The sequence below is a fragment of the Homalodisca vitripennis genome, chromosome 2 (assembly GCF_021130785.1).
Source record: "Homalodisca vitripennis isolate AUS2020 chromosome 2, UT_GWSS_2.1, whole genome shotgun sequence".
NCBI classification, from domain to species: domain Eukaryota; kingdom Metazoa; phylum Arthropoda; class Insecta; order Hemiptera; family Cicadellidae; genus Homalodisca; species Homalodisca vitripennis.
The window spans coordinates 168,167,314-168,191,279 of record NC_060208.1 but is presented as its reverse complement, the minus strand read 5'-3'; the positions used below and the strand labels follow the sequence as shown (position 1 = coordinate 168,191,279).

At 29.8% G+C, this 23,966-nt stretch overlaps 1 protein-coding gene across 1 annotated transcript in view; it reads right to left on the bottom strand.

The window, feature by feature from the left end:
* Window positions 1-14,108: 14,108 nt before the first annotated feature.
* The window catches only part of LOC124355016 (basement membrane-specific heparan sulfate proteoglycan core protein-like), a 34,551-nt gene continuing 24,693 nt past the window's right edge, over window positions 14,109-23,966 (bottom strand). Inside the window, exons 4-8 of the mRNA XM_046805888.1 lie at window positions 22,989-23,206; window positions 19,801-19,965; window positions 17,420-17,554; window positions 16,306-16,519; window positions 14,109-15,091 (exon numbers count right to left, since the gene is read on the bottom strand). Of these exons, the coding sequence (XP_046661844.1) occupies window positions 14,982-15,091; window positions 16,306-16,519; window positions 17,420-17,554; window positions 19,801-19,965; window positions 22,989-23,206 (842 nt within the window). The 3' untranslated portion in view covers window positions 14,109-14,981. The remainder of the gene's footprint in view (window positions 15,092-16,305; window positions 16,520-17,419; window positions 17,555-19,800; window positions 19,966-22,988; window positions 23,207-23,966) is intronic.

Sequence of the window (23,966 nt, the reverse complement as noted above, 5' to 3'; positions counted from 1 at the left end):
TTTATCATTTAAAAATCTAGCTCAACAGAATGTAATTCTGTTACTCAGAATCAATTCTAAATTATATGTGTTTCGAGCACTTAAAATATGGGACTTGACATTTTGTTTCAGCTGTTCAAGAGTACGCTTACAAGTGTTTTATTAAAAGAAACCACTGCATGAAAGTCGTCTGAGCATTAGCAAATATTTTTTGATACAAGTAGCATAATAAATTAAAATTGTTATAAAACCAAAAACACACGTAAGGGACTTATATATCTTGTATATCTTTATACATGTGACAAATAAATACGTATAGCCTAGCCACCCTAACATATCAAAAATATATAAATGCAGGTTATGTCGAAAAGTTACATAGATATATATTGTATATATACACAGACGAATATATAGATAATTTAAAGTTTGAGGATAAATTATTGGTTTCTACATCATTCTGTTCCATAATGTGTATTTTATGTCAAATTAGTTTTTGTATGACTGCGTTATTTATATCTATCCACACGGCATATATTTAAAAAGCTATAGATATGAATATTTTCAAATTTATAGTGATGACCATTATTTTTAAATTAATGTATGCACGTGAAATGTTATTTACTACAGTCTATTTTATTAACAAGGTACAACATCTGATAAACGACGTGTCGTGTAACAGGTTGCGCTTAGGCTGCATGCAACATTTTTATCTGTAACTCGTTTAATTATCGAGATGCTCTGGAGGTAAATAGACAATCACACGGAAAAGAAATTAAAACCAATACTACGCCTAGCCATATTTAATGGTTTGCATACTCCTTCGTGAAACACACTCTTGTGCATATAGAAATAAAGTTTCATGCAAAATGTAAATTCTAAGGATGAAACACTTCTATAGATCTCTTGTCATACGCTATATATTAAATGTTTATTCACTAAGTTACTTTTGTAGCAATTTTCAAATGATAAAAGTCCTGTGAGTAAGGGAGGTATTTAAACGCAGGAGGGTACTGAAATCAAATATTTGCACTGACTCAAAACTATGAAATCAGTATTTTTTAAATTTATTCTTTGTGTGTAAATTTGAATTTATCAAATCACACATAAATTGTAGCCACTTTATTTTAAAATGTATAGGGTCTGCAATTTTCTTGTTCTCGTATCATTGCTTCCCATACATCCCACTTTAAACATATTCTCTAACGCTCTGCCTAATTCCACAATGTGACAAGCACCTACATGAATGAATTTAGTGTTGCACATATAGAATTGAATCTTCATAAAATTACAAGGCTGTTGGTAATTTAGTTTTCGAGATATCATTCGAACAGACAGACATATAGAAAGATAGACAGAAATGAAGTATATTGTAGCGTATCGAGTGTATACTTTAATACAGTTCATCAAATAACATAAAAGTAAATGTTCTTTAGGATTCACTCTAAAATGATTCCGTTCCTTTTATGCGTGTCCTAGAATAAAAATCGTGATTGATTGTTAAATTTTTTACATTTTTTAAATTTCTTCTGAGTTACATAATTTGCAACTTAACTTCAGCCTTTACTTACAACATGTTCATTAAATAGTGACTCCCTCAGTAACTGTACCGTGAAATTAACACAGATGTCGATTATCGATTGTAGGTCGATTGATTAGTCTTCTCTGAAATATGCAGTCGCTACAACCGCAGTTCCTCTCTGGTTGAATCTGAGGTCACTACTGGAGTTTGTATTCATTTTGTAACTCCAATAAACTGTTATGTTTACATACTAATGTAACCCTTTTACTTCAAACCGCCTCCTAGAGGATTATTATTATGCTGTCCGTTTTATGTATATTTCATTTTGTTTACAATTTATTGCCCTTTTATAAAAACCTAAATGATTTACTTATACCAAATTGATTATTTTAGACTTATGTATTATAAATCTGGTTACGTATTTTACCCTTTAATATGTGTGCGTAATTTAGCAAAATATTTGTTGCTGTGGTTTTGGCATTATATGATTTCTTCGTCAATTACAAACCTGGACTTATGTATTATATAGTTTTTCACAAATCACTGTATAAGAAATAGTTTTCCTTTCCACAGGTTTGGCGATAATAACAACAAAAAACGTGTTATGACAAATCTTTCCATTAAACATCACTGTTCCTTAAGAATCAAGATAAAAGTGGGTGAAACACGTTTATACAGAATTTCCCTATTATATATAACTGAAGTTGTGTTTAGATACTCTTATTCGTCGTTGTAATTTATAGTTTTGACCAATAATTGAAAGGAAACAATATTCAATTTTTAAATAAACATATTATTATGATTACAGATTAGAAGAATAAATTATAAGAATGTATTGAATATATTCAAATATATAGAAATAATTTTATTTTTCACTAATATTAAACTTCATAAATTATGGGTTACACACACACACACACACACACACACACACACACACACACACACACACACACACACACACACACACACACACACACACACATTTATATGTTTCATATATACTTATATATTGCATCAGGTTATGGTTTATAAGCTAATCTACTTATAGTTCTCCTATTCTATAAAAAAAACATATTTTATATACTTCAAATAATGATATAGAATCATTATGACTACGAGTATGCTTTTATGATACAATAGTTAGGATGAATTTAGTTTTCATTTAATGAAGAATAGTTATACTTAAATTTATGACTGATAGAAATGTTATTCCCTATTGATTAATAAGGTTTTTATAATATTTTGAGGTACATAATATATTTTTCTGGTGTTACATAATTATACGAATGGTACTAAATTCATTTAAATATTCATGGAATCTATAAGTATATTTTCAATACATATATTTATACTCAACATTTTATTACCTCAATATCAGTTATAATTAAACACATTTTAACGTTTAATTCGAGAGAAAGACCTGCGGCTGAACTTCGTCTTATACTAAATACTTGGTCACATACAAAATTTCAAAATCAGTACATTTAGTTATTTACAACACATACTTACATGATTTTATACTTGTAGCAATTAAATGTAAATTTAAATTAAAAAAATAAATGTGTATACTATTATTTTTTTCTTATTACATTAATATTATTTTCTTACTAGTATACTATTTTAAGAAATAAACTGCGAAGGAATAAACTGTGTGATAACTTATAAAACAGTGGAACAGATCTTTATAATAGAACATCCAATTTTATAAGTACATATTTAATTGAGATATTTATTAATGAAATCACAATTATATAAAATTTTAACTCAAAGGGTTGAAATTCATTGGAAATTCCACCTCTATTACTTATATTGCTAAATTTAACATGATAAACATCAGTTCTTTAGGAATCTCGACGGTAATAAGGACTAGAGTCGCTCTCCAGGCAAGGATGTTTTCTGCGATGCCTCCCACGCAGACCCGATGTCTGGTGTGCGTTTAACTTTGCATATATAGTATACGAAAGTTTAGCTAACAAAATAATATATTTTAAGTCTAATATTGTGTATTGAAATAAACTCTACAGCGATATTCCATAATTTTAGCTAGTATTATGTTTCTTGATTCGGTGTATGCACAATAGGGTATAATAATAATAATGAAATTTAAAAGTGAGGAATTTTTAATTTGAAAGTAATTTGTCTTAATAATATGATTGTGACAAAGAATGACAGAAAATACATTAATCAATCCAATTATATACAGTACTAATAATTGTTTTATATACATTTTTATTGTTTTTAATTCGATTTTGAATGTATAATTATGATAAAGAGTGTTTTTATAGTAAAAAGATATGGTAAGATATTCAACGTGTTAAATCAAGTTAATAATCCGTTGTTAAATTATATTTATAAGTAAATTGGATGTTATCAAATGGAAAGAGAACATCTTAATATTAGTTTATTTCACGAGTATATTGGTTCAGAATCTCAATGTATTATTTAGTTACTCTGTCGAAAATGTAATATTTTAATCACTGAGCTGTCAAGATAAACGTAGTGTATAAATTGACTAATGAATATTAAATAAACGGTATATACCAACTTGATACTTTAAAAGGTAACTGTAAAGTATATACATAAAAATGTGTTATGTACACGATAAATGATATTGCGTTTGAAACCTGAATAAAACATTAAGTAGCATTTTTTAAATGAAATATGACTCCTTGTATTATGAAGGTGTTGCTTATCATCCCTATATTTGTGTTGAAAAGAGTATTTAACATTTTTAATTTCAATACCCTATACAATAAGAAAAATCATTGATGGAAATAAAGCTGAGTAAGAGCAGAGTTTAATATTGGTGTGTTATTTTCATTACTATCTAGTAGTCATCATCGGCAAATCGTATACTAAAAACATTGATAATTTGTTTCCTTGAAATAAATACAAGGCACCTAAATTTAATATAACAAAACTATCCATATTTATTTGGCTAAAGTCCTGTTAATGAAAGCAATATGTATAATGTATTTTTATTTATTTATTTTTTGTATAAAATTATTACTTTTGGATGAAAATATCGTTGAAGTATGTCTTTGTCATATTACAGCTGTATATTTATTTTACTCCATTGGAATTTCAATAATAAAAAACTGTATTTTCTTTACAGAAAAATACCTTAGTAAAAGTATACATGTCCTTACATTTAAAATTGTTTATATTTATTAATATTTCCCTACTTAACTCTCTCTCCTCTATGATGAGTTATACAGACTCAACATGTACTGACTGAAACAAAATAGTGCAAGATAATAAATCCCAATAATACCCCTTAATTAACGAATTCTCATTGCATAACCATCAGGTTTGATGACAAATATTTAGTAAATATCAACTTGCGACGTGGCACTGCTGGAATTCATCATATTGTCACTATACATGTTGTGCCCTGCAGCAGCCATATATTAATACACTACGAATATAAAAAAAAACTGTACATTGTTACTGTACATTTCAGTAACAAGCTAATTATGCTATTAGCTTTGCTCATTCTTGTGCGTATATGCAGATACAAGATATTTCGCAAGCATTGCGGCAGGGAAGCTATAATTAATTGGCGGGTAGTGGTGGGATAAAAAAAGGGCAAGATTGTATCAAAAATTACTTGTTAAATTGAAATCATATTATTGCTTGATTCTTGGCCTAAGTTTACATTGAAGTCCCTTATTATATTCGTCCACGCTGCTATTTTAGAGCATCTTATCCTTTGGCCCCACAATAATTAAACCATATGCACACCATTTTAACATCCTCATAATCTGAGAGATCTTGATGGTCAATCTCAAATTTGTATCACCTTTACTTATAAGTTAGATTTCTATTAAAGCCAGTGTCGTTCATCGCTGAGTGGATTAAATTCCCACATTAGATAATTGAACCTGTAAGTGTTTTATGAATCCCACGTATTTAGTTTAGGTTATGAAGAAGGTTCCATACATTTCAGCTAAACCCTTGTGGTGAAAGGGTTTTTATATCCAATGTATTATAATTGTAAATTAATGTTATTTTTTTACTTTTTGTCATCAATACAAGAGTTAAACTTGCTGAACTAGATTCCGAGCTGATGTATCGTTCATAACATACTAAAGTTGTATAATTTTGGTGCGCATGTTTAATCTAAATAAAGCATAAAAATATTTGTTTTTTCAACCGATATACTACACTAATATAATAAAACGTGTAAGCTATATGAGGGGCACCCTTAACACAAAACGTTTTCTGAAGCAGAAGAGAGCAGTAGGCTACTCTTATGTCACTCACCGTACTAAAGCGTCAGTGACATACTGAACAGTGCTCACACTTTGTGATGTTACAGAACAGAACACTTGACAGGTTTTATGAAAAAACTGTATTTTTGTATTTAATAAATATCATGAATATATTTAATAAATACACGCAATAAATTAATTATCTATGACGTTGTTATTAGAAGGAATATGAAATTATTAAAAAATCAAAATTAATGATTAAAGAGAAACCACCTTATCACCGTAGGAAAGGAAGTATAACAATACAAACCATATTACAAAGCGTACCTACTGTTTGGTCATACGGTGGTATCCGGTTAGCTGATAACGACTTCCGATCACTCGCAGATGCTTAGCAACAGGAAGTGATCATCTTGTTTAATAATTGCCGCCACACATGCTGATACAAAATATATTGGTACTCACCAATCACCAGTGGACATTCGCAATAGGAGTGGTCTGGCGGGAGATGGTCCCAATACATTATCCTGGAGTGGAGAGGAAAGCAATCAGGAAGAGTATTCTGGTGTCCCATGAAGTTGTGGTAGTTAACGAAAAATCTGTTGTGCGCGTCGGTGTGTTCATATGCAGTGGATACTGTAGGAGTAAAAGTGTCTTGTGTAAGGGTCCAGTAAATATTTATGTTTAAACATTTTGTATTAATTTCATGGAAAACATTAGGTAGCAAAAGAGTTTTATCAATTCATGTTATTACGTTTCGTTTCAATTTTCAAAGTACTTGTATCTAAAAGCGATCATGTGTAGAGATCTAACAAAAAGTTTGTTTGGAAAATATTACGTTTATAATAATGAAATCCAGTATTAGATAGTAATTTTCCCAGCTTTGCTGTACGAACAAACACGTAAATTCATTATGCATCTTCAATTTGACATTTAGACATGATGGGCTCATATGAAACCTAAATTTATGCTGACCGAGATTGAATGGTAATTTTACTTAGAATTCCCTATTTGTTAGGGTAGTATTTGCGTTTTAATAATTAAAATTATATGTTTTATTAATTCTCTAATGTAACTCCAAGACATGTAAATAAAAGTAAATGAAACTGGAATAGTATTCATAAAAAATTTATTAGACATAAATATCACTTTTTGATTCACTGAACTGTATTATCCCTATGAAATGGATTGAGCTGCATTACCAGTATTAATGAACTGATAATTACACTAATTTGTGTTTGTGCATCTGATGTACGAATAGTAATTTATTTCATGCAGTAATTAGTTTATCTTCATGCAACTATAAAACTTAATATTCCGTAATATATATTCCAAAAACGTTTCCGAAAAGTCACAAATCCTATATGTAATATAGTATTTTCAAAATATCAAGTCCATTCAATATCATTTATACTACTTTTAAATTATTAAGGTATATTAAATTATTATTAATGTTTTTTTAAGCATGTGGGTTAATTTGTTATTTGAAATAGTACGTAGCATTTTTACCAAAGCGTTGTGGCACGCCTATAGTCAGGAATCACAACCATACATGTTGTTTGTCATATTCACTAACTCTATAAACATGCACTTAATAAAAAAACTATACAAAACTGAACTACGGAATACAGGTCACAATACGTCTTCACTCGTCTACTAACCACCTAAGACTGACCAGAGGGTCTAGCCAATGGTGATCGTCACGGCTGGCTAAAACAAGATGGCGGAAATAAAAGGGAAGGTGGACAGGAATGGGCCCTTTCGTTATTATTGGTTCATGCGAGATGAACTTCTTAAAACCATATTGTGACTCCGCATTGGTTTATTCCAAATATCTGATCCGTTTGATACTTTTGGTTTTCTCTTTAGTTCATTTTTTAGAATTGGCAACCAAAGCGGCCTGATCTCGACTGATGGTTGACTGATTGGTTGGTCTGCCAATTTAATGTATGTTGCCTCAATTAATTTCCTTTTGAAGAAATGTGGTTCCCGATGTATTATGTTGGCTTCATCCCAATTCATATAATGGTCTTCGGACCAACAATGATGTGCAATTTTTTTTACTTTTCTGTGAGATTTGACGCTTTGGTAAGATTTGTTTATTTTAACCTAGTTTGTAATTATGTATTAGGTTAGTTCTTTACCTGAAGAAGAGATCAGATTGCAGATCTCGAAACGTAGTGTTACTGATTTCTTGTTTCACTGAACGATGGCAAATGTCCGGAAAAATCCTGTTTCCTTCACAATCCTTCCATCGTCAAAAATAACCTTCAATCTAAGTATTAAGTTTAGTTTCTGTAATTTATGAATTGCTAAAAACTTACAAATGTTTTATGTTTTTGAATTCTTGTATATGATACTGTACATTGGTATAATACATTGGGCTACGTAACTTAAACAGTACAAATAAAACATTAAATGTTTTTATAATAAACAATATCCATGACAGGCGTGATTTTAAAAGTCTGTAATATTGCTGTGCTTATTAAATTGTTACATATCTTACATCATTAAACAGTAGACAGTATAGTAATCTATTAATTGTAAAAACTAATTATTTGTACCCGTCATGTTAAATTATGGAAGTCAACGTCATGTATGATGTTTTATTTATTTATATTGCGATGTGAGCAAATAAGACAAACAAGCTGTGTATACGAGTAATAATAATATTTTCTTCGTCTTCAAATTCCATAACTCAATTAATTTTTGTGTTGTAATCCTACAGTATTTTTCAAAAACATTTTCATCAAAATGGTATCCATAATTAGATATTATTCACTTCATCCCTGAAAATAGGAAGCTGGTAATATAAAATATATTTACGAATATTTTTCCATTGCACAATACGCCTGCTATAAATATAGTTGTTTATGTGTGATAGGATATAAGTTCAATTAATGTAATTTAATAGATAAACACAAACCGTATTGGTAATTTTTTTCGTATTTTGTAACTAATATTTAATCGCAATTTCCAAGAATAATCAGTCAACTACAAGCGGAAGAGAGATAAATCTTTACAAAACATGCCACTATTTACCCTCGGTAAATGTGAATTCAATTCCCAGTTCGCGTAATAAAGCGGAGTCTGCGTGTTTTCAAATTTGTTTAGTTTATTCAATCAGACTGAAAATATATTCTGCCAATCTCTGATTTTAATTAAATAATGACTCAAGCGTATAAATCCTGTAGCAAACTTTTAAATAGTAACTATAAAGACAAAATAAAAATGTGTATTTTAATTGATAATTCTATAGTTTAGTATATAATAATATTGGAGTATTTGTAACACATTTAATAGATTACAATTTTTATAAACATGTTCCGTAGAAATAATATTCACAACTTGATATTAAATTTATATTTTACCGTAACGTGTTTCAAAATCTCTTTCTCTTTAATAAATAGAATATTTTTAAAGTTGAACTATTGATGCATCACTAACTTTATTCACTCAAACTAAATTATACTACCGTTTATGTTTCAATATACACAAAAAGCAATTCATACAACAATCGGATTTAAAAATTGCTTTAATATTTTGGGCTATACTTGGATTTAATCGCAAACGTACAGAAAATCATATAAAATACAGCAATAAATATATTACATGGCAGTATATGTTTAGTAGTCATACTGATGTTAAGCACTATTATTTTGGTAGCATGTTTAATTCTGTACTTGACATTACATAGTGAGTTTGAAACTCATTTGATATTATTTGTAACCTTTCAATTTCAGTATATATTGAGGATTCAAAGTAATAATAATACCAGTAGTTTCCTAGGCAAGTGTGTAATATATATTGAGTGTGTCGTTGTGATATTACACAAAATTAATTATTGTATCTGGTTTAGTATGTTATTACGAAACCTGGTTTAACTCTTTACTTAAACTTTAGTTTCACACTAATTATATGCACAAATAATTTGTTAGCCTGTTTAACTCTTTACTCAGCAGTAGGTTATGTAGTGTGTTTATAACACATTTAATATTATATATGTAGTCTGGATGATGTGCTTAAATGGAAATATGATTAGTTATGTTATTTTTCTAGGTATTTAAATTGGAATATTGTCATAATTATCATAGTAATAATTGTGTCCGTAGCTCTACTCTTCGTAAGATTAAGAATATCTTAAACATTACAAGTTTAGTAAACAGAATCTAAATTACTTACTGCGGCAGCTGTTGTATCAGGCATTACATAGAAGCAGCTGAATATATCTATTACTCATAGTTGTGCTCTAACATACAGCCTCATTTGTGAACACGTAATGTAGGATACAAATTTTTGTGAATGTAATTTATGGTTTGTTATTCCCATAAAAAATTTGTAATTAAATAATTAATAGTTGCAATCAATTTACAATAGATTTTTTGCATTCTGAAGTGAAGTGAAGCTTTTCTTAAAACTGGAACAGGATTAAAACTGTGTTATAAGATATGTATGTCTTAAAACAAGTCCAAAGCAACCTTAAAAACCTTCAAGCGTTTATAGAGCGGGAAATTGTAAATGCATAACCACTGAAAGTTCTAAGGCTTCAAGAGACAGTAAGTTTCTAGAAAATAGAAAATCTCATAGCCGATAGGTTTAAAATCGATAAATATATTCATGGATTTTACATTTACATTTACATTTACGTTTCAGGACGTCTACATTTCAGAAGTTTTAACAAGGACCTAATTTCACAATTTCTACAGGCTGTAATTTAACACATACCGCTTCATCCATAAGATAAAATGCTACAAATTGTGTGGTTATTCAGGTGGGTAATAAATATATAACAAGAACAGTCAAGTCTGTTCCGGATGTTAAACCAAGTGAAATATTCTGGTGACAAATTAACAAATGATTTGAGTGAATAAGTAATTGAATTATAACGGCGAATATTGAGTAAAGTAAGAGAGGCTAAGTTCATAATTTCGTAGAATTGATTTACAGTACACAGAGGCCTGAGACAATTAGTGTTTACTTCAATAATTATGGGTTCAAAACTACAATTATTTCAAACTAAAACCAACACATTGATTTGAACCAAAAAAATACATTAAGTCTGCATTTATATTTTTAAGAATAGCAACTACACTATGTTGGTGAAACTGTTAGTTAATAGTTTAGTAAAGACTCTTCTGCCAGTTTACAATGAAAAATCTTATTAATGTCTGTACGTGAGATAGGTGTCAAACGAGTTCAACTAAAGGGTTGAACTCTATTTCTACTTCTTCTACAATACAAGTGATAATAGTAAACATTAAGCATTAGAGTTTTAATAATTTCTGTTTGTAAAAAGTGACATTTCTTACATTTGTCTTGTGGGTACGCATCTTGGTAACCACAAAAACACAGATTAAAATGTATAGTAAACTAAGTGTATTCTAAGGTTACTGTAATTATATCATTTTATATAAAACGTATAACAATTTTCCATCACATATGTAATGAAAAAACTTTGCTGTGTTTTTTGCTTTATATCAATATTGGTTATTTTATCCTAATCTACAATGTAATGATCAGCAGTATTACCCGTTTTTACTATTTTATAATGACTGGGTTTACTTGTAAAACGTGGGAATACATTTTATATAATGGTAGTTAAAAGGTAACTTTTATCTCACTTTCTTGTCTGTGTGTTACTATCGGCTTGAATTAGGTTAAAAATCAAAACTGTATTGCTTTTAAATCTAAATGGAGCGAGCACTTTAAACATCGGTCCATTTGTAGATTTTGTCCGGTGTGGAATAAACGCGAAGCATCCAACCCTGATCCGTGTGAACGTGCGGTTAGTCTAGTTCATTAAGTCTTACGTACAACAACAACATACAACGCATCAAGCAGCAGATAAGATGTACACCATTTATATTGGAAGTGCAACAAAAATATTGAAATTATATTTTTTCAGCTGACCAATAACATATGATTTTATAGACAACATTTGAAATATTCATGTACGCTCATATCTCACATATAACTAGATGCTAATAAGAAGGATGACGTCAACATCAGTTTTGTAATTGAAAATTCCAGCTTGAAACAACGAACGTGTAACATTTACATAACTCAATTAACGCCGGGCTTTGTAATTGAATCTCACCCTACAGGTTATAATAATTTTGTCTGAAGTCTTAATTGCTCCGTATTTTGATGGGGAAAACTTGTTACTATAGAGTGAATAAGTAATGAAAATTCTATGTTTGGGATTTTTCTTAAAGAGACTTTTATAATTGTTGCAAATTAGTTGCAAATTATTTACATTATTAAGTCCTACAAAATATAATTTTGCCTGTGATGGGTGTGACTTTAGTTAGATATATAAACTTATGAACAAACATATTTTTAAGCAAAATTAAAAAAGAATGTTTTTTACTAAGTAAATAACTAAGTGTTCAACTAAGTAAAAAACTATTATTTATTTAGTGAACAATGTATTTTGAAAACAATTCTTCATATACTATTATTATTATTATATAATATATTAAAACTCACATATATTTTGGCATATTGAGCAATAATTATTACAGTATCCTTATTATTAGCAATAATAATACAGCATCATGAAATAAACGTTTTTTTAATACGGCCCATTGGTGGTGAAAGGTAGTTGAGTCTTGGATCAATTTAAACTTCAGGTTGAAAGTGCACATTGTACGTTACGCCTTGCTGGCAGTTGGAGGGCATTTTATAAGAAAATGTCGTAAAAAATCTCGTCAAACATACATGTAATAAAATTCATTCATATTTTAAATTATTTTAATACGTATTATTTACGTATTATTTACTGTATTTAAATACGATGAATTGTGTTAATCTGTTTGCGCATGTAACAAATTGTACCTGTATAGACTATTTAAAAGTCGCCATGTATTATTTTAACAAACCCCAAAATATAATATTTCTCGAACTAAAGATGGTGTTTTAACTCTGATACCAGTACTTAATAATTTAAATTTGTATTTAGTAACAAAAAGTACGAAACCTTAGACGGATATATAGTAGTCGTATATACCATATAACATTAAGATATGTATATTTTTCTCGTATTATTCCATTAATTCAGGAGGCATTACTATGAATAAAAGAATTAAGAATGTATCGGATGATGGGGTAGAGGAAATGGTTACTTAATCTTACGATCTCGATTCTTTAGTCGATAGGAAGTCTACTTTATAATGGAATAATTAAATAATTTCCTCCGTATTTTTGGTGAATAATCTTTGATAATCGAATTAGCTGCTGAATTTTAAGCTTAACCATATTCATTTATTTGTTTTAAATATGGCGCATTTAATTATAGAGGATAAATAAAGGAGGTTTTCGGTATGATAATACCCAGATGATGACTCCTTGGTCAACAAAACATATTTATAAATAATAGAAATTGATAATAATTTAAAATACGATGATTTTAACATCTAATTAATTTTACAACATCCCTGTCCCTAATGGGAATCTATATTTTAATATTACCTTTAATATTAAGAATAATTCCCTTGAACATTTTTAAATTATGTTAGGTTATTTTAAATCTGAAATAACCTGCATTGATTTACATCCTTGTAAGTAAAGATATATTTCGATATATCGATTGAAATGTAATAAAAGTCTTATCAGTACCATAAATATGACAATTGTATGGTAAGTGTATGCATATTCCCCCACTTAAATTATTAGTAGTTCTATGTATGTTGGTAAGTTTTATTAATTAATATCTATGTCACCGTTATATTACGTTGCATTCTTCTCTAGTAATGCATTTAATTCGTTTGTTTGTTTTCCGTTTAAATGTCACTAACCTTTATTATATTAAAACTGTATTTGTGTTGACTCTCATAAACTTATTTAAACTTGTTTATTTAAAACAAAAAATTTAATTGTGACTGACAAATAAATTAAGTTATGTACAATTTTCCATCTGATCTCTTCAAAAATATACTAAACAACCAGACAATTGAATTTATATCTACTACATGATTTAATGATTGGTAAATAAACCATGCTGAACGAAAGTGAAGGTGATTTGATTGACAAGATACTTACAATTAATTGATTTGTACTAAATGATATAGATGCATAACAAAAACGTATATAAAATTGGTATTCTTAAAAAGGATATTTTTTGGTAGATTTTGGTATATTTTGTAAATATTGACAAATATTTATGTGTCACAACTACCGGAGTAAAACTCTTCAACTCATATTGTTTGATTTTATTATAGATTTAATTTGTTTTACAGTTGGCACAGAAATAACCTTTTCCTGAAATAAATACCACGATGTGCAACTGCTCGTTCAGATGTGTAGTATTTTAAGCTCACGACTCTTATAACGTTTCATGATTAAAAACAACTCGTTAATTTAGTTTTAAGTGATATTGAAAAAACTTCTTTTTAAATAAACGTATATTTACAGCGATATTTATCACAGTGTTCTTACAAATTATTTTACAAGCTCAGTTGCTTAAAACTATTAAAACAGCAACAACAATAATATTTCCATTGATACATATACTTAGTACATTACATAACTTTATGGCTCTGAAAACAATTAAACACCAAATACATATAAAACAATATCTAAAATATATTCGTGTCAGTCAATTATACAAATGCAAAGGAATAGTTCATATTTACAAACATCACTTAATATTGAAATATTGGTACATAGTTTATACTAAGAAATCCTTGGGCATGAGCGTGATTGTAACCATTCATGTTGTGGCATATAATGTGCAAACTACAAGTACGTAAAAAACTGTATGAAGCAATATTTTCTCCGTTATAAAGTATTGTTCTTTGAATATTTGGGATACCCTATTCGTTTTTTAAACCTTGTATATCTGTTAAAATTATAAATAACGTATTGTTAACCTATTTTAGTAAAGTGAAAATAACATTTTTTGTGATGGTACTCATTCATCGTATACACTACTAATACTAATATTGGTTACACAATTCATTAACTAAAATATGTTCCCTTTTGAATTTGAATTTTGGATAGAAAATTTAGAATATTCTAACACGAGTTTGAAAATCCTATACTTAATCTATATCAACTCTTTGCATTTAAATACACTCTATTATAAATTATAGTTTTCTAAAATAATATTAACAGATCTACTTGCAAAGAGAAACATCGTCATCGTGTTTCATTAACAAAATATGGATATACTTTGGATAACATGTCTGATAAAGTTAGAATAAAATATTAGATCTAAATACATAAACTTAATATAAATGTGTCATTTTAAATGTTCATTTAAGAAATCAGCATAACCAGAAAGTGAGACAGGCGAATAGCACGCACGGAGGAAGCCAAGACTGCCCCGACGTCTTTGAGCTGGCCTGACGCTGAATTGCTGCGGTGTTGTCTCCTTCTAATAACACAATTAAGAATCAAATATTTTGGCAGCAAAACAATGCAAAGGTCTCAATATATTATATTCCTCCAATATTTGAATTGTCCTGGTTTTTATTGGTTTCGGTGATAATTCCTTTAATTAGGCTGTCCAAACAAAATCAAAGTCGTGTTCTAATTTTTAGATATACAATAAACTAATATTTAAAGTTTAATAGCTATATTATTTAGTAGTTGTTAGAAGAAACCAAACCTGCGTCATCACTGTCCACTATGATCTTAAAAATCAGATATATAAGAGTTACTCAGTCATTCACAGTTCATGCAATTGTAAATGATTATCAACCAGTGTAGGAAACTGCAATATGAGTTTAGTGTAACTAAACAAGGTTACGTGTTTAAAATGAGAAGCTTTGGTATTTGAGACTCATACCAATAAAAAGAGGTAGAATAAGGTTGTAAAACATTAGATGGATTTCCCTTAATATATTGAATGATTTTGTGAAATTACTTTAGAATTAATGTTACTTTCATTACTATACTCGTATATTATTAAAACAAGTTTGCCCAATTCTCTACATTACTTAAAACCCAGTTTTAAGGTACTTATAGAAATTCTTAGAGTCCTAAAAACTTTTGCTTCTATAGATTTGGTGAATATAATAAGTCTTAGGTCATAAAATGTTTCGGTTCTGGTGATGTAACGACCGAGTATTAGAAGCTGTAATACTATAACTGATATCACAATCAATAGATAAATCTGTACTTTGTCAGCGATGTCCAAATATTGTCATCCAACTTACGATCGCACATAAATTAGAGCCGATATTGTCCATAAATGAAATGTTTTAAGTTCATATTTGATATCAGGACTTAACTTGGCTGGCTATCTTGATTTGATAAATTCATAATGCACAATACCACTCATGCTTGTTTATGTATCACGATGTACAATTTTACATGTATGTTTAGTGTAGACTGCTTATTAACACTAATATAATCAGCTTCCGCTAAAAAAAGAAAAAACTTTTTGAAATTTAAATAATTTTTGTCCCAAACAGTGTCGTCACTTAAAACATATCTTCTACCATTATACCCTGAGAAGAAACAAACGACGATATTGTCAGCTATGGTAGCTACAATCTCCCTAAAATAATCCCCGTTAATTTCGTTATTTGAGAAAGCAAACTGCAACATTAAGCATGCTTGATAGATTATCCTTTGGTTAGTTACCTTTGGAGACAAATACGTATATGGTGTCTTCCTCGGTATTGGGAGCTCGGCAGGTGTAATTGCCAGAGTCACTGGGAGTGGCTTTAGTGACGACTAAGCGGCTATGGGTCTTCGTGCCTGGCTCAGTACTAACAGTCACCCCACCACGCACTGTGTCATAGTTGATCATGCGTTCGTTGTGGTACCAGAACACGTATTGGGGAGGTGTAGGGCTCTATAACGCACAATGAACAGATTATTTATTTTTAATTCCAATGGATAATCTTATATATGTGTTTTATCACCTGCTTTCTGGTACAGTTAGAAATAGCTTAGAAACATTCTAGTCTAGCTAAGAAACAGTAAGTGAAAGAATAAATTGAGCAGTAAATCTAGTATTATTAGATATTTTATATCATTAAATTTATAAATTAATGAACAAAAGTAAGAATTAAAAATTAAAATCTTTTACTTTAAAGAATAGTATTTTATATATCGTATTACTACTATGATTCCTTTGTGTTTCTTTACGTGTCTTTCTGAATAAATGTTATTCATATAAAAAACATTATGACATCCTAAAGTAGAAATATATACGATCATATTTTATATATCGTATTATTACTGTGATTCCTTTGTGTCTTTCCTTACGTGTCTTTTGGAATAAATGTTATTCATGCAAAAACATTATGACATCCTAAAGTAGAATTATATATCTTATTACTTTGGCCACATCAAAATTAATCTTTGAATGTCAAACTAAGGAATGTTTCTATACCATTACATTCGCAACCAAAAGCAGCAAAAAATTATCTCCAGCTTGGGAAATTCGTCTATTAAACAATAATATCAAATATATGCTTTAAAAACGCAATTTTTTTCTAAGAAAGGTTTTTGAGATACTTTTGTCATACTCATCTAAAAATATTCCGCGAATTATGTAACCATAATTTAATTCTACACAATTAACATATTACTGTAATGAATGTAAGTTTCAAAATTCAATACAAATATTTCCTGGTAGTTTTATAATAAAAAATCCTAGTTTAAAATTCTTTATAAAATCAGTGCAGTTATATTGATAAACCTTTCTACCCAACCTATGTCACTACTTGGTGACGTTAACACTACTTACGTTTTCTATTATACAGATGAGACTAATGGTGCTGCCCTCACCGATGTGGTACTCCCCGCTGCCGATAATGCAGGCGGACGGGATGACCACGTGGAGATTGTAGTAATGAGACATTGTGCCCTTACCGGTCGCCACCTTTACATTGAACAGTTGTTGATCATCACTTACATATAAAATTTTAACAGTTTCAAGGTGTGTAAAGTGTTATACAGTATGTTAAGTTTGTGTAAAGTGTGAGTATAAATTATGTGTTCATTTTATAAAAATAACATATTATTTTAATTTCCTACTTTACAAAAAATCCTATGTATATTGGAAGGTTAAAATATGTTTTTGGCTATCAGCGACCGAAGCCTGTAACTCGATGGGCTGGAATTTAATTCTTGTCTAATTGTCTATCCACCAAAACGTAGCAATGAACTGACATTTAGACTTAAGTATTTACTAAAGCTTCACTCTAACATGAGCAAAATCGAGTTCAATCATAGCGCATATCATTCCATTTGGCTGAGCGTCGGTAAACCATTTTACAATAATGGTATTATGGGTGACCTTGATGGCAACAAGAAAGCCGCAGGATTAGCAAATATGTAAACATGAGTTAATAACATGAGATTTTTACGTGTTCTATTCTATATTCTATAGTTTTACGTGATAGTACAACATGCAGCTATAGAGGAAATTATGCACACAACCTCAGTGAAGCCTTTAATTGACACGTGCTGTGGGTTACAGCTACATTGTATAGTATAATTACTATTCTCATCAGGAAAACTAACGGTGTCAGAACCAAATATGTAGAAGAGATAAGAGTGTTTATCAGTTACGTTTATATATTATTATTTGATAAATACTTTCACTGCGGATATTTACTGAGTGATCTTGACTTGTCGCAACAGTGCATAGCGTAACAGTATGGTGTTTGTCACAGTCTGCGTGGCAAATAAACGCCACAGGAGAGAACTCCTTGAATAAGGTTTTATTCAAGTACATTATTCAATAAAATTATTAGAGTTTTATGCCTTACTTAAACCTTAGTATTGCTGAATATCTGCAAATGAATTTAAACAACGACACTTACCTTCACGTACAGGTGAAGCGGTAAAACATCAATAAAAGTATTTTTTCTAAAACGTTTCGGCCAGAATTTAGCTTATACATTTTTAAATTCTTACGTGCGAGTATAATATCTGTAAATTTATTGTGCACAATGGAAACAAGTAATATATATATATATATATATATATATATATATATATATTTTTTTATGTATATAATTAAATTATTTTTATAATATTTCTAATTCGTAAGGAAAACTCTTCACATAAAGCACGTTAAAAATAATTGCGGGGTAATTAAGACTAATCGCTCAACCTTTCAATCTCAACTAAAATATATTGTTAAATCTTCACTTTTATAAATCGTTTGCTTGTCACTAGAAATTGTAGTAGCACCAGAAGGCATTATAACAAAAGCGTGATTTCTCGAGAGAAGCTCGAAGCGATAAGTGTAGCATGACATGAAACATCTACAAAGTTATAGAGGAACTTTGAAAGGTTCCGATTGAAAACAACAATAAAGCTTTCTGACTGTCAGCCCTTTTGTTTGTATCTATCTGATAACTTACGAAATGTTTCAAAACACATACCAATCGGTTTTAAACGTTTAAGTTCATGCAAAATTAAATTTAACTTTTTGTATGACCTAACATGTTCCAAACTAACTACTCGTACTATTTATTCGAGTGCACACTCAAATATTCACTCACGCGTCATGTATGTGTGTCTAGACAATGTTATAAACTGAAAAAGATAAATGTTTAAAAAGGACAGATGAACGAAAGTACTTGATCCACCACGACTCGAACCCGACCTTACTCTTGATAAAATAATTATTTTAGTATTTTGACATTTTAAACATATTTTAAAGTAAACAACAATCATGATGTAATAATCAAGTTTTAAATAATATATCATTTAGTTTTTCAATATGCATAAATGGCTGTATCCTAATTTATTAAAACACAGTTTTGTTTAACAGAATTTAATTGCTCCACCCGCACTTTTACTCGGACCTGTCATACTATATTAAACAATAAACTGATGACCTAACTATTCTTGTTTCTTTAAAATCTTCTAATAACACCCTGACTGGTGAAAAAAGATAAAGGTTTACTATATTGATAACTCCTATAAGACTGTATTGTTATTATCTTTTCTTTTATATGTGAATACTATACGGAATATATAACACATGGAAAATCATTATTTTGTAATATCATATTCAAATAATTATGCATATTTAACAAACATTGTATTAAAAACACTTACAAGCGTAACCTCTAAGAATGTTTAATGTACAGTAAGTAATACCAGTACTACCTGACACTCATATGTCCCATTATCTCGCTTCTGGACGAACTTAATCTGCAGATCCCAGTTGTCGGAGTGCTCAGAGTGGAGAACTTGGAATCGCTCATCGTTTGTAAACGTCGTCAAGCCAGAAGAAAGGATGTGCCAGTCACGTCGACGCACCCAGGAGACTTCCTGCGTGGTAGCCAACAAACAATGGAAATCTATCTCAACAGATTGAAATATGACCAGATGTTCTTTTGTAGTATGTAGACCAGCGAAAGTGTACCAAATATTAATTTTTAGAGCAAATATACTAATAAAACTAAGAAACTATGATTTATTTACAATACATTAGGAAAATGTATGGTACACAATAGGGTGAAACACACAACTTCTGAATATAGCCATTCAAAACAATGCTAAGGCTAGCAGCGAATATTCCACACACGATCTAAAACACGTATATAATTATTAAAAACTACATACCTAACATGTATTTATGAACAGTTAGGCATTTAAAACTTTAGAAAAAGAAAAGGTGTTTCATTTTATTTCATCCAGTTTAATTGTTGTATTTATATACATTCAAATATATTTACTCTTCCTCAAGGAAACCATTTATATCACATTTTATTTGTAAAGCTTCATTACATTATAGTGGTTTCTTACTATGACATTACTATGAAAATATTACCTGAAAAAGTATAATTTATCACAGTGATATCATGACTACTGAACAACTAATTTAAGTATGACACGTAAATGAGCAGGACAACTAATCAAAAATAAATGAGAAAATACGTAACTAATTGTTTTTATAATGTTTTAAAGCAGTTACTTATAAAACAATTTCTACTGCGTTATAGATGAGTGCCTGTTTTGCCTCAACATTACACTCATGACATAATTTTTTTATAATATTTTACTGAAAATATTCTAAACAAATATTGAAAATATTGATGTATACATTTCAATATTCATGTTCCATGCTTTGGGTTTGATCACAGTTACAGAGAGATTCATTTGCAAATGACAAAGGGGGTAGCTTTCTAAACATGTGTAACTAATTAGTGCTGATGAAGGTGCACTCGTATCCCTTTCCACTTAAAATTCATCATAAATGTGTCACGTAATTAGATTTCAATGATGATGTAGCGTTATATTTATATAATTTTTTTGGCCCAATATATGTTTTATAAACATTACTTTTAAACCAATTTCTCTATAATATATTGTAAAATGTTCAATAAATATTTATTAGTGTATGGCAGGACTCATTTGATAGATTTGTTTTGTGTTAGTATTGTAAACTTAATATTTCTATAATTAATAAGTTTCAATCTATTCATTATTCAGATTATTAGAAAAATGGGTTCTACATAATAACTGCAAGTGACATAAACTTTCCCAATAAAAAAACAAGAAAACGAATGAATATAAATAATTTGCCTTATTGTTAAAATATAAATGTGTTTTATAAATTCTGTCTTTACAGTTAAACCTATACATCGACTAATATTGTTGTTTTCAAAAAGGATACAAAAAAGAAATATTAAAGGATTTATGTGAAGTCTTTTTCTTTTATTGTTTAAAGAAGCCTCTTCGCATTATATGTAATTTCTAATTTACCTATTGTGGTGGTATAAGCGTAAGCATATTGTTTTACCATCCTCCTTTTAGGATTTTTCTTTACCCAAATAGATATACATTTTACTATTACCACAATTGAACAGTATTGCTTTTGCCTTCTCTTGATTCTAGATCGAGGTTGATATTATAATATACTAATATAAATACAACCATGATACATGAAGCACTAGTACCGTAAAATCGTATAGAAGAATTGGTTAAATCATTATTTGGTTGGTTTTCACAAACTTGGCATGAGGCAGAATTATGGCATTCACTCTATGTCAAATTTAGTTGACTGATAGACTGAATGCGAGTGGTTGAGTTAGTACAGAAAGAAAGCGATGAGAACAATCGATGCGTCTATTTTTAGAACAAGGATGGACACTGACAGTACGGCACAGTAGTTGCAGTCTGGTCTGGTCAATCATGAAGAAGGGTATATATATATATATATATATATATATATATATATATATATATATATATATATATATATATATATGTGTGTGTGTGTGTGTGTGTGTGTGTGTGTGTCTGGAAGACTGTTGTAATGGTTTTAAATTCCATATACGAGAAAAATCTTCACACGATTTTTGTAAATTGGGAAATTTATTAAAAACCTGGCAAAGAAATACAATAGGCCAAAGTAAAATGTAAAATCTTTCTTTATAAGGAAGCACTATCGTTGTCTTACGGCCATAGGTCTTACCGATGTCACTACTCACTACACAGATGATTTAACTCGATTTTCATATTATGTTACATAAAAATAGTTGGAAATTATTATCTATGAATATATAAATCTGAAATTTTTTGTATTTGATAGTTTAGCTATCTCCAATTGATAGTTAGTTTTCTCTATTGATGGCCTTTTATTATACTGTATCCATTTTATTTAACGTAAGTATGGGGGGATGCGGACGGTTGATTCAATAAGAATGTGGAGTTTAGCTCCAGTTCGTCTTCTTAGTGCAGCGTTTGAATTCTGCTTTTGCATTTGCACTTAAGGTCTGAACACTGGAGTTATGTTTATCTGTAGAGATCAATAAGTCGCCAATTAAAAACCTCATAACGAACTCATTGCACCATTTTGATATCAGAGCTACTTAGACTGCAACACATAGTGTCACTTAGATAAAGATGTTTTCACGTTATCCAATCAGGCGCCAACTGGGTGCATTAAAATGCTTTAAACATGACCTCGAACAATGGTGGAGCATTTTAGCTTTCTGTACGTAACGAAGCTTTAGCTTCATTCAACGTGAATTTAGGGTTTAGCTTCAGTTAATCTACCTATTAGTGCAGCGTCTTTAATCTGATATCCGATTTCAACCTGAAAAGACAATGAGAATACATATTCATCTACATTTAGAAATATTTTAAATGTCTTTAGACGTACATGAGACCAGATTCCAGGAGTCGAGACTTTAGTTGCGTCATATTTTAGACGTTGCCCTAAGAAGAAGGTGAAGTGGGGCTAAACCCATATTAACTAATATTTCGCAATATGAATGCATCTGGCTAAATAAGGGGGAGGACTTATCTCTCTTTCTCTCAGTGCATTTACTAAACTATGCACTAACCGAATGTTCTGCAAGATTCTTGATTCGACAGTTAAGGAACGCAGTGTCCCCTAGCTGTGTGGACACGTTCGTTATCTGGCTATGGTCAAAGACAGGCAGATCAAAGGATGTAAGTCGTGGTGGTGGAGTACGTGGCGAGGGTGGCTTCAGGGGAAGCCACGGCGCTCGTGTCGTGGTCCCTGTGTTGGGCTCTTCTATCTGTACTCCAGGCAACTCTTCTGTAACGCATCATTAACAAGCTTAAATAACGATCAGGTTAAATAAAACATATGAGTACTTTCCTATACAGAGTAAAATAGTAACAAGTTAAGTTTTGTTTTAAAATGTCTTATGTTTCAGCCTCATCTGTTATTTTAAATTGACAGAGGGTTAAAGTGTCTGTTTGACAAATAATACCACTTAGCGAAACTTAAAAAAGCATACATATATGAGCAAAATCATAACTAATAATAATTATATCAATATGCAGAGTTTCCCAAACCATTCATACACTACTTATTTCAGATGAACGTGGAGATTAGAACCTTCAAATAAAGTAAAGTCCCATAAAATAAGCAATGGTCTATATGATATAGTTTGTTTTGACTGTTATAATATATAGACTTTACCTAAATTAAAGGAGCAATAATTCGAATCATAAAAAGTTTATTTATAACTATACGTCAAGCAATAAATTATTTTAGGGATGGCTGTAATGCACACATTTAGTTTTATCTTCATCTTTATCCGTTTCAAAATAGGAGCCACAAAACCAAAGTTAGGATGCTTTTAGCTCCATAAAATATTTATCTCTTAGGTATAAATATTTTTATGTAACAAATTAATTTATTACATAAAATAAATAGCTTAAATGTTTACAATCCTCACCTACATACTATATTTCATAGCCGTGTTAAACATTTTACTGATATATTGTCTGAGGCAGGTTTGTTTTCGGTTGTCAGTCAAACATTATAAATCGTGTATTGCAGTTTATTA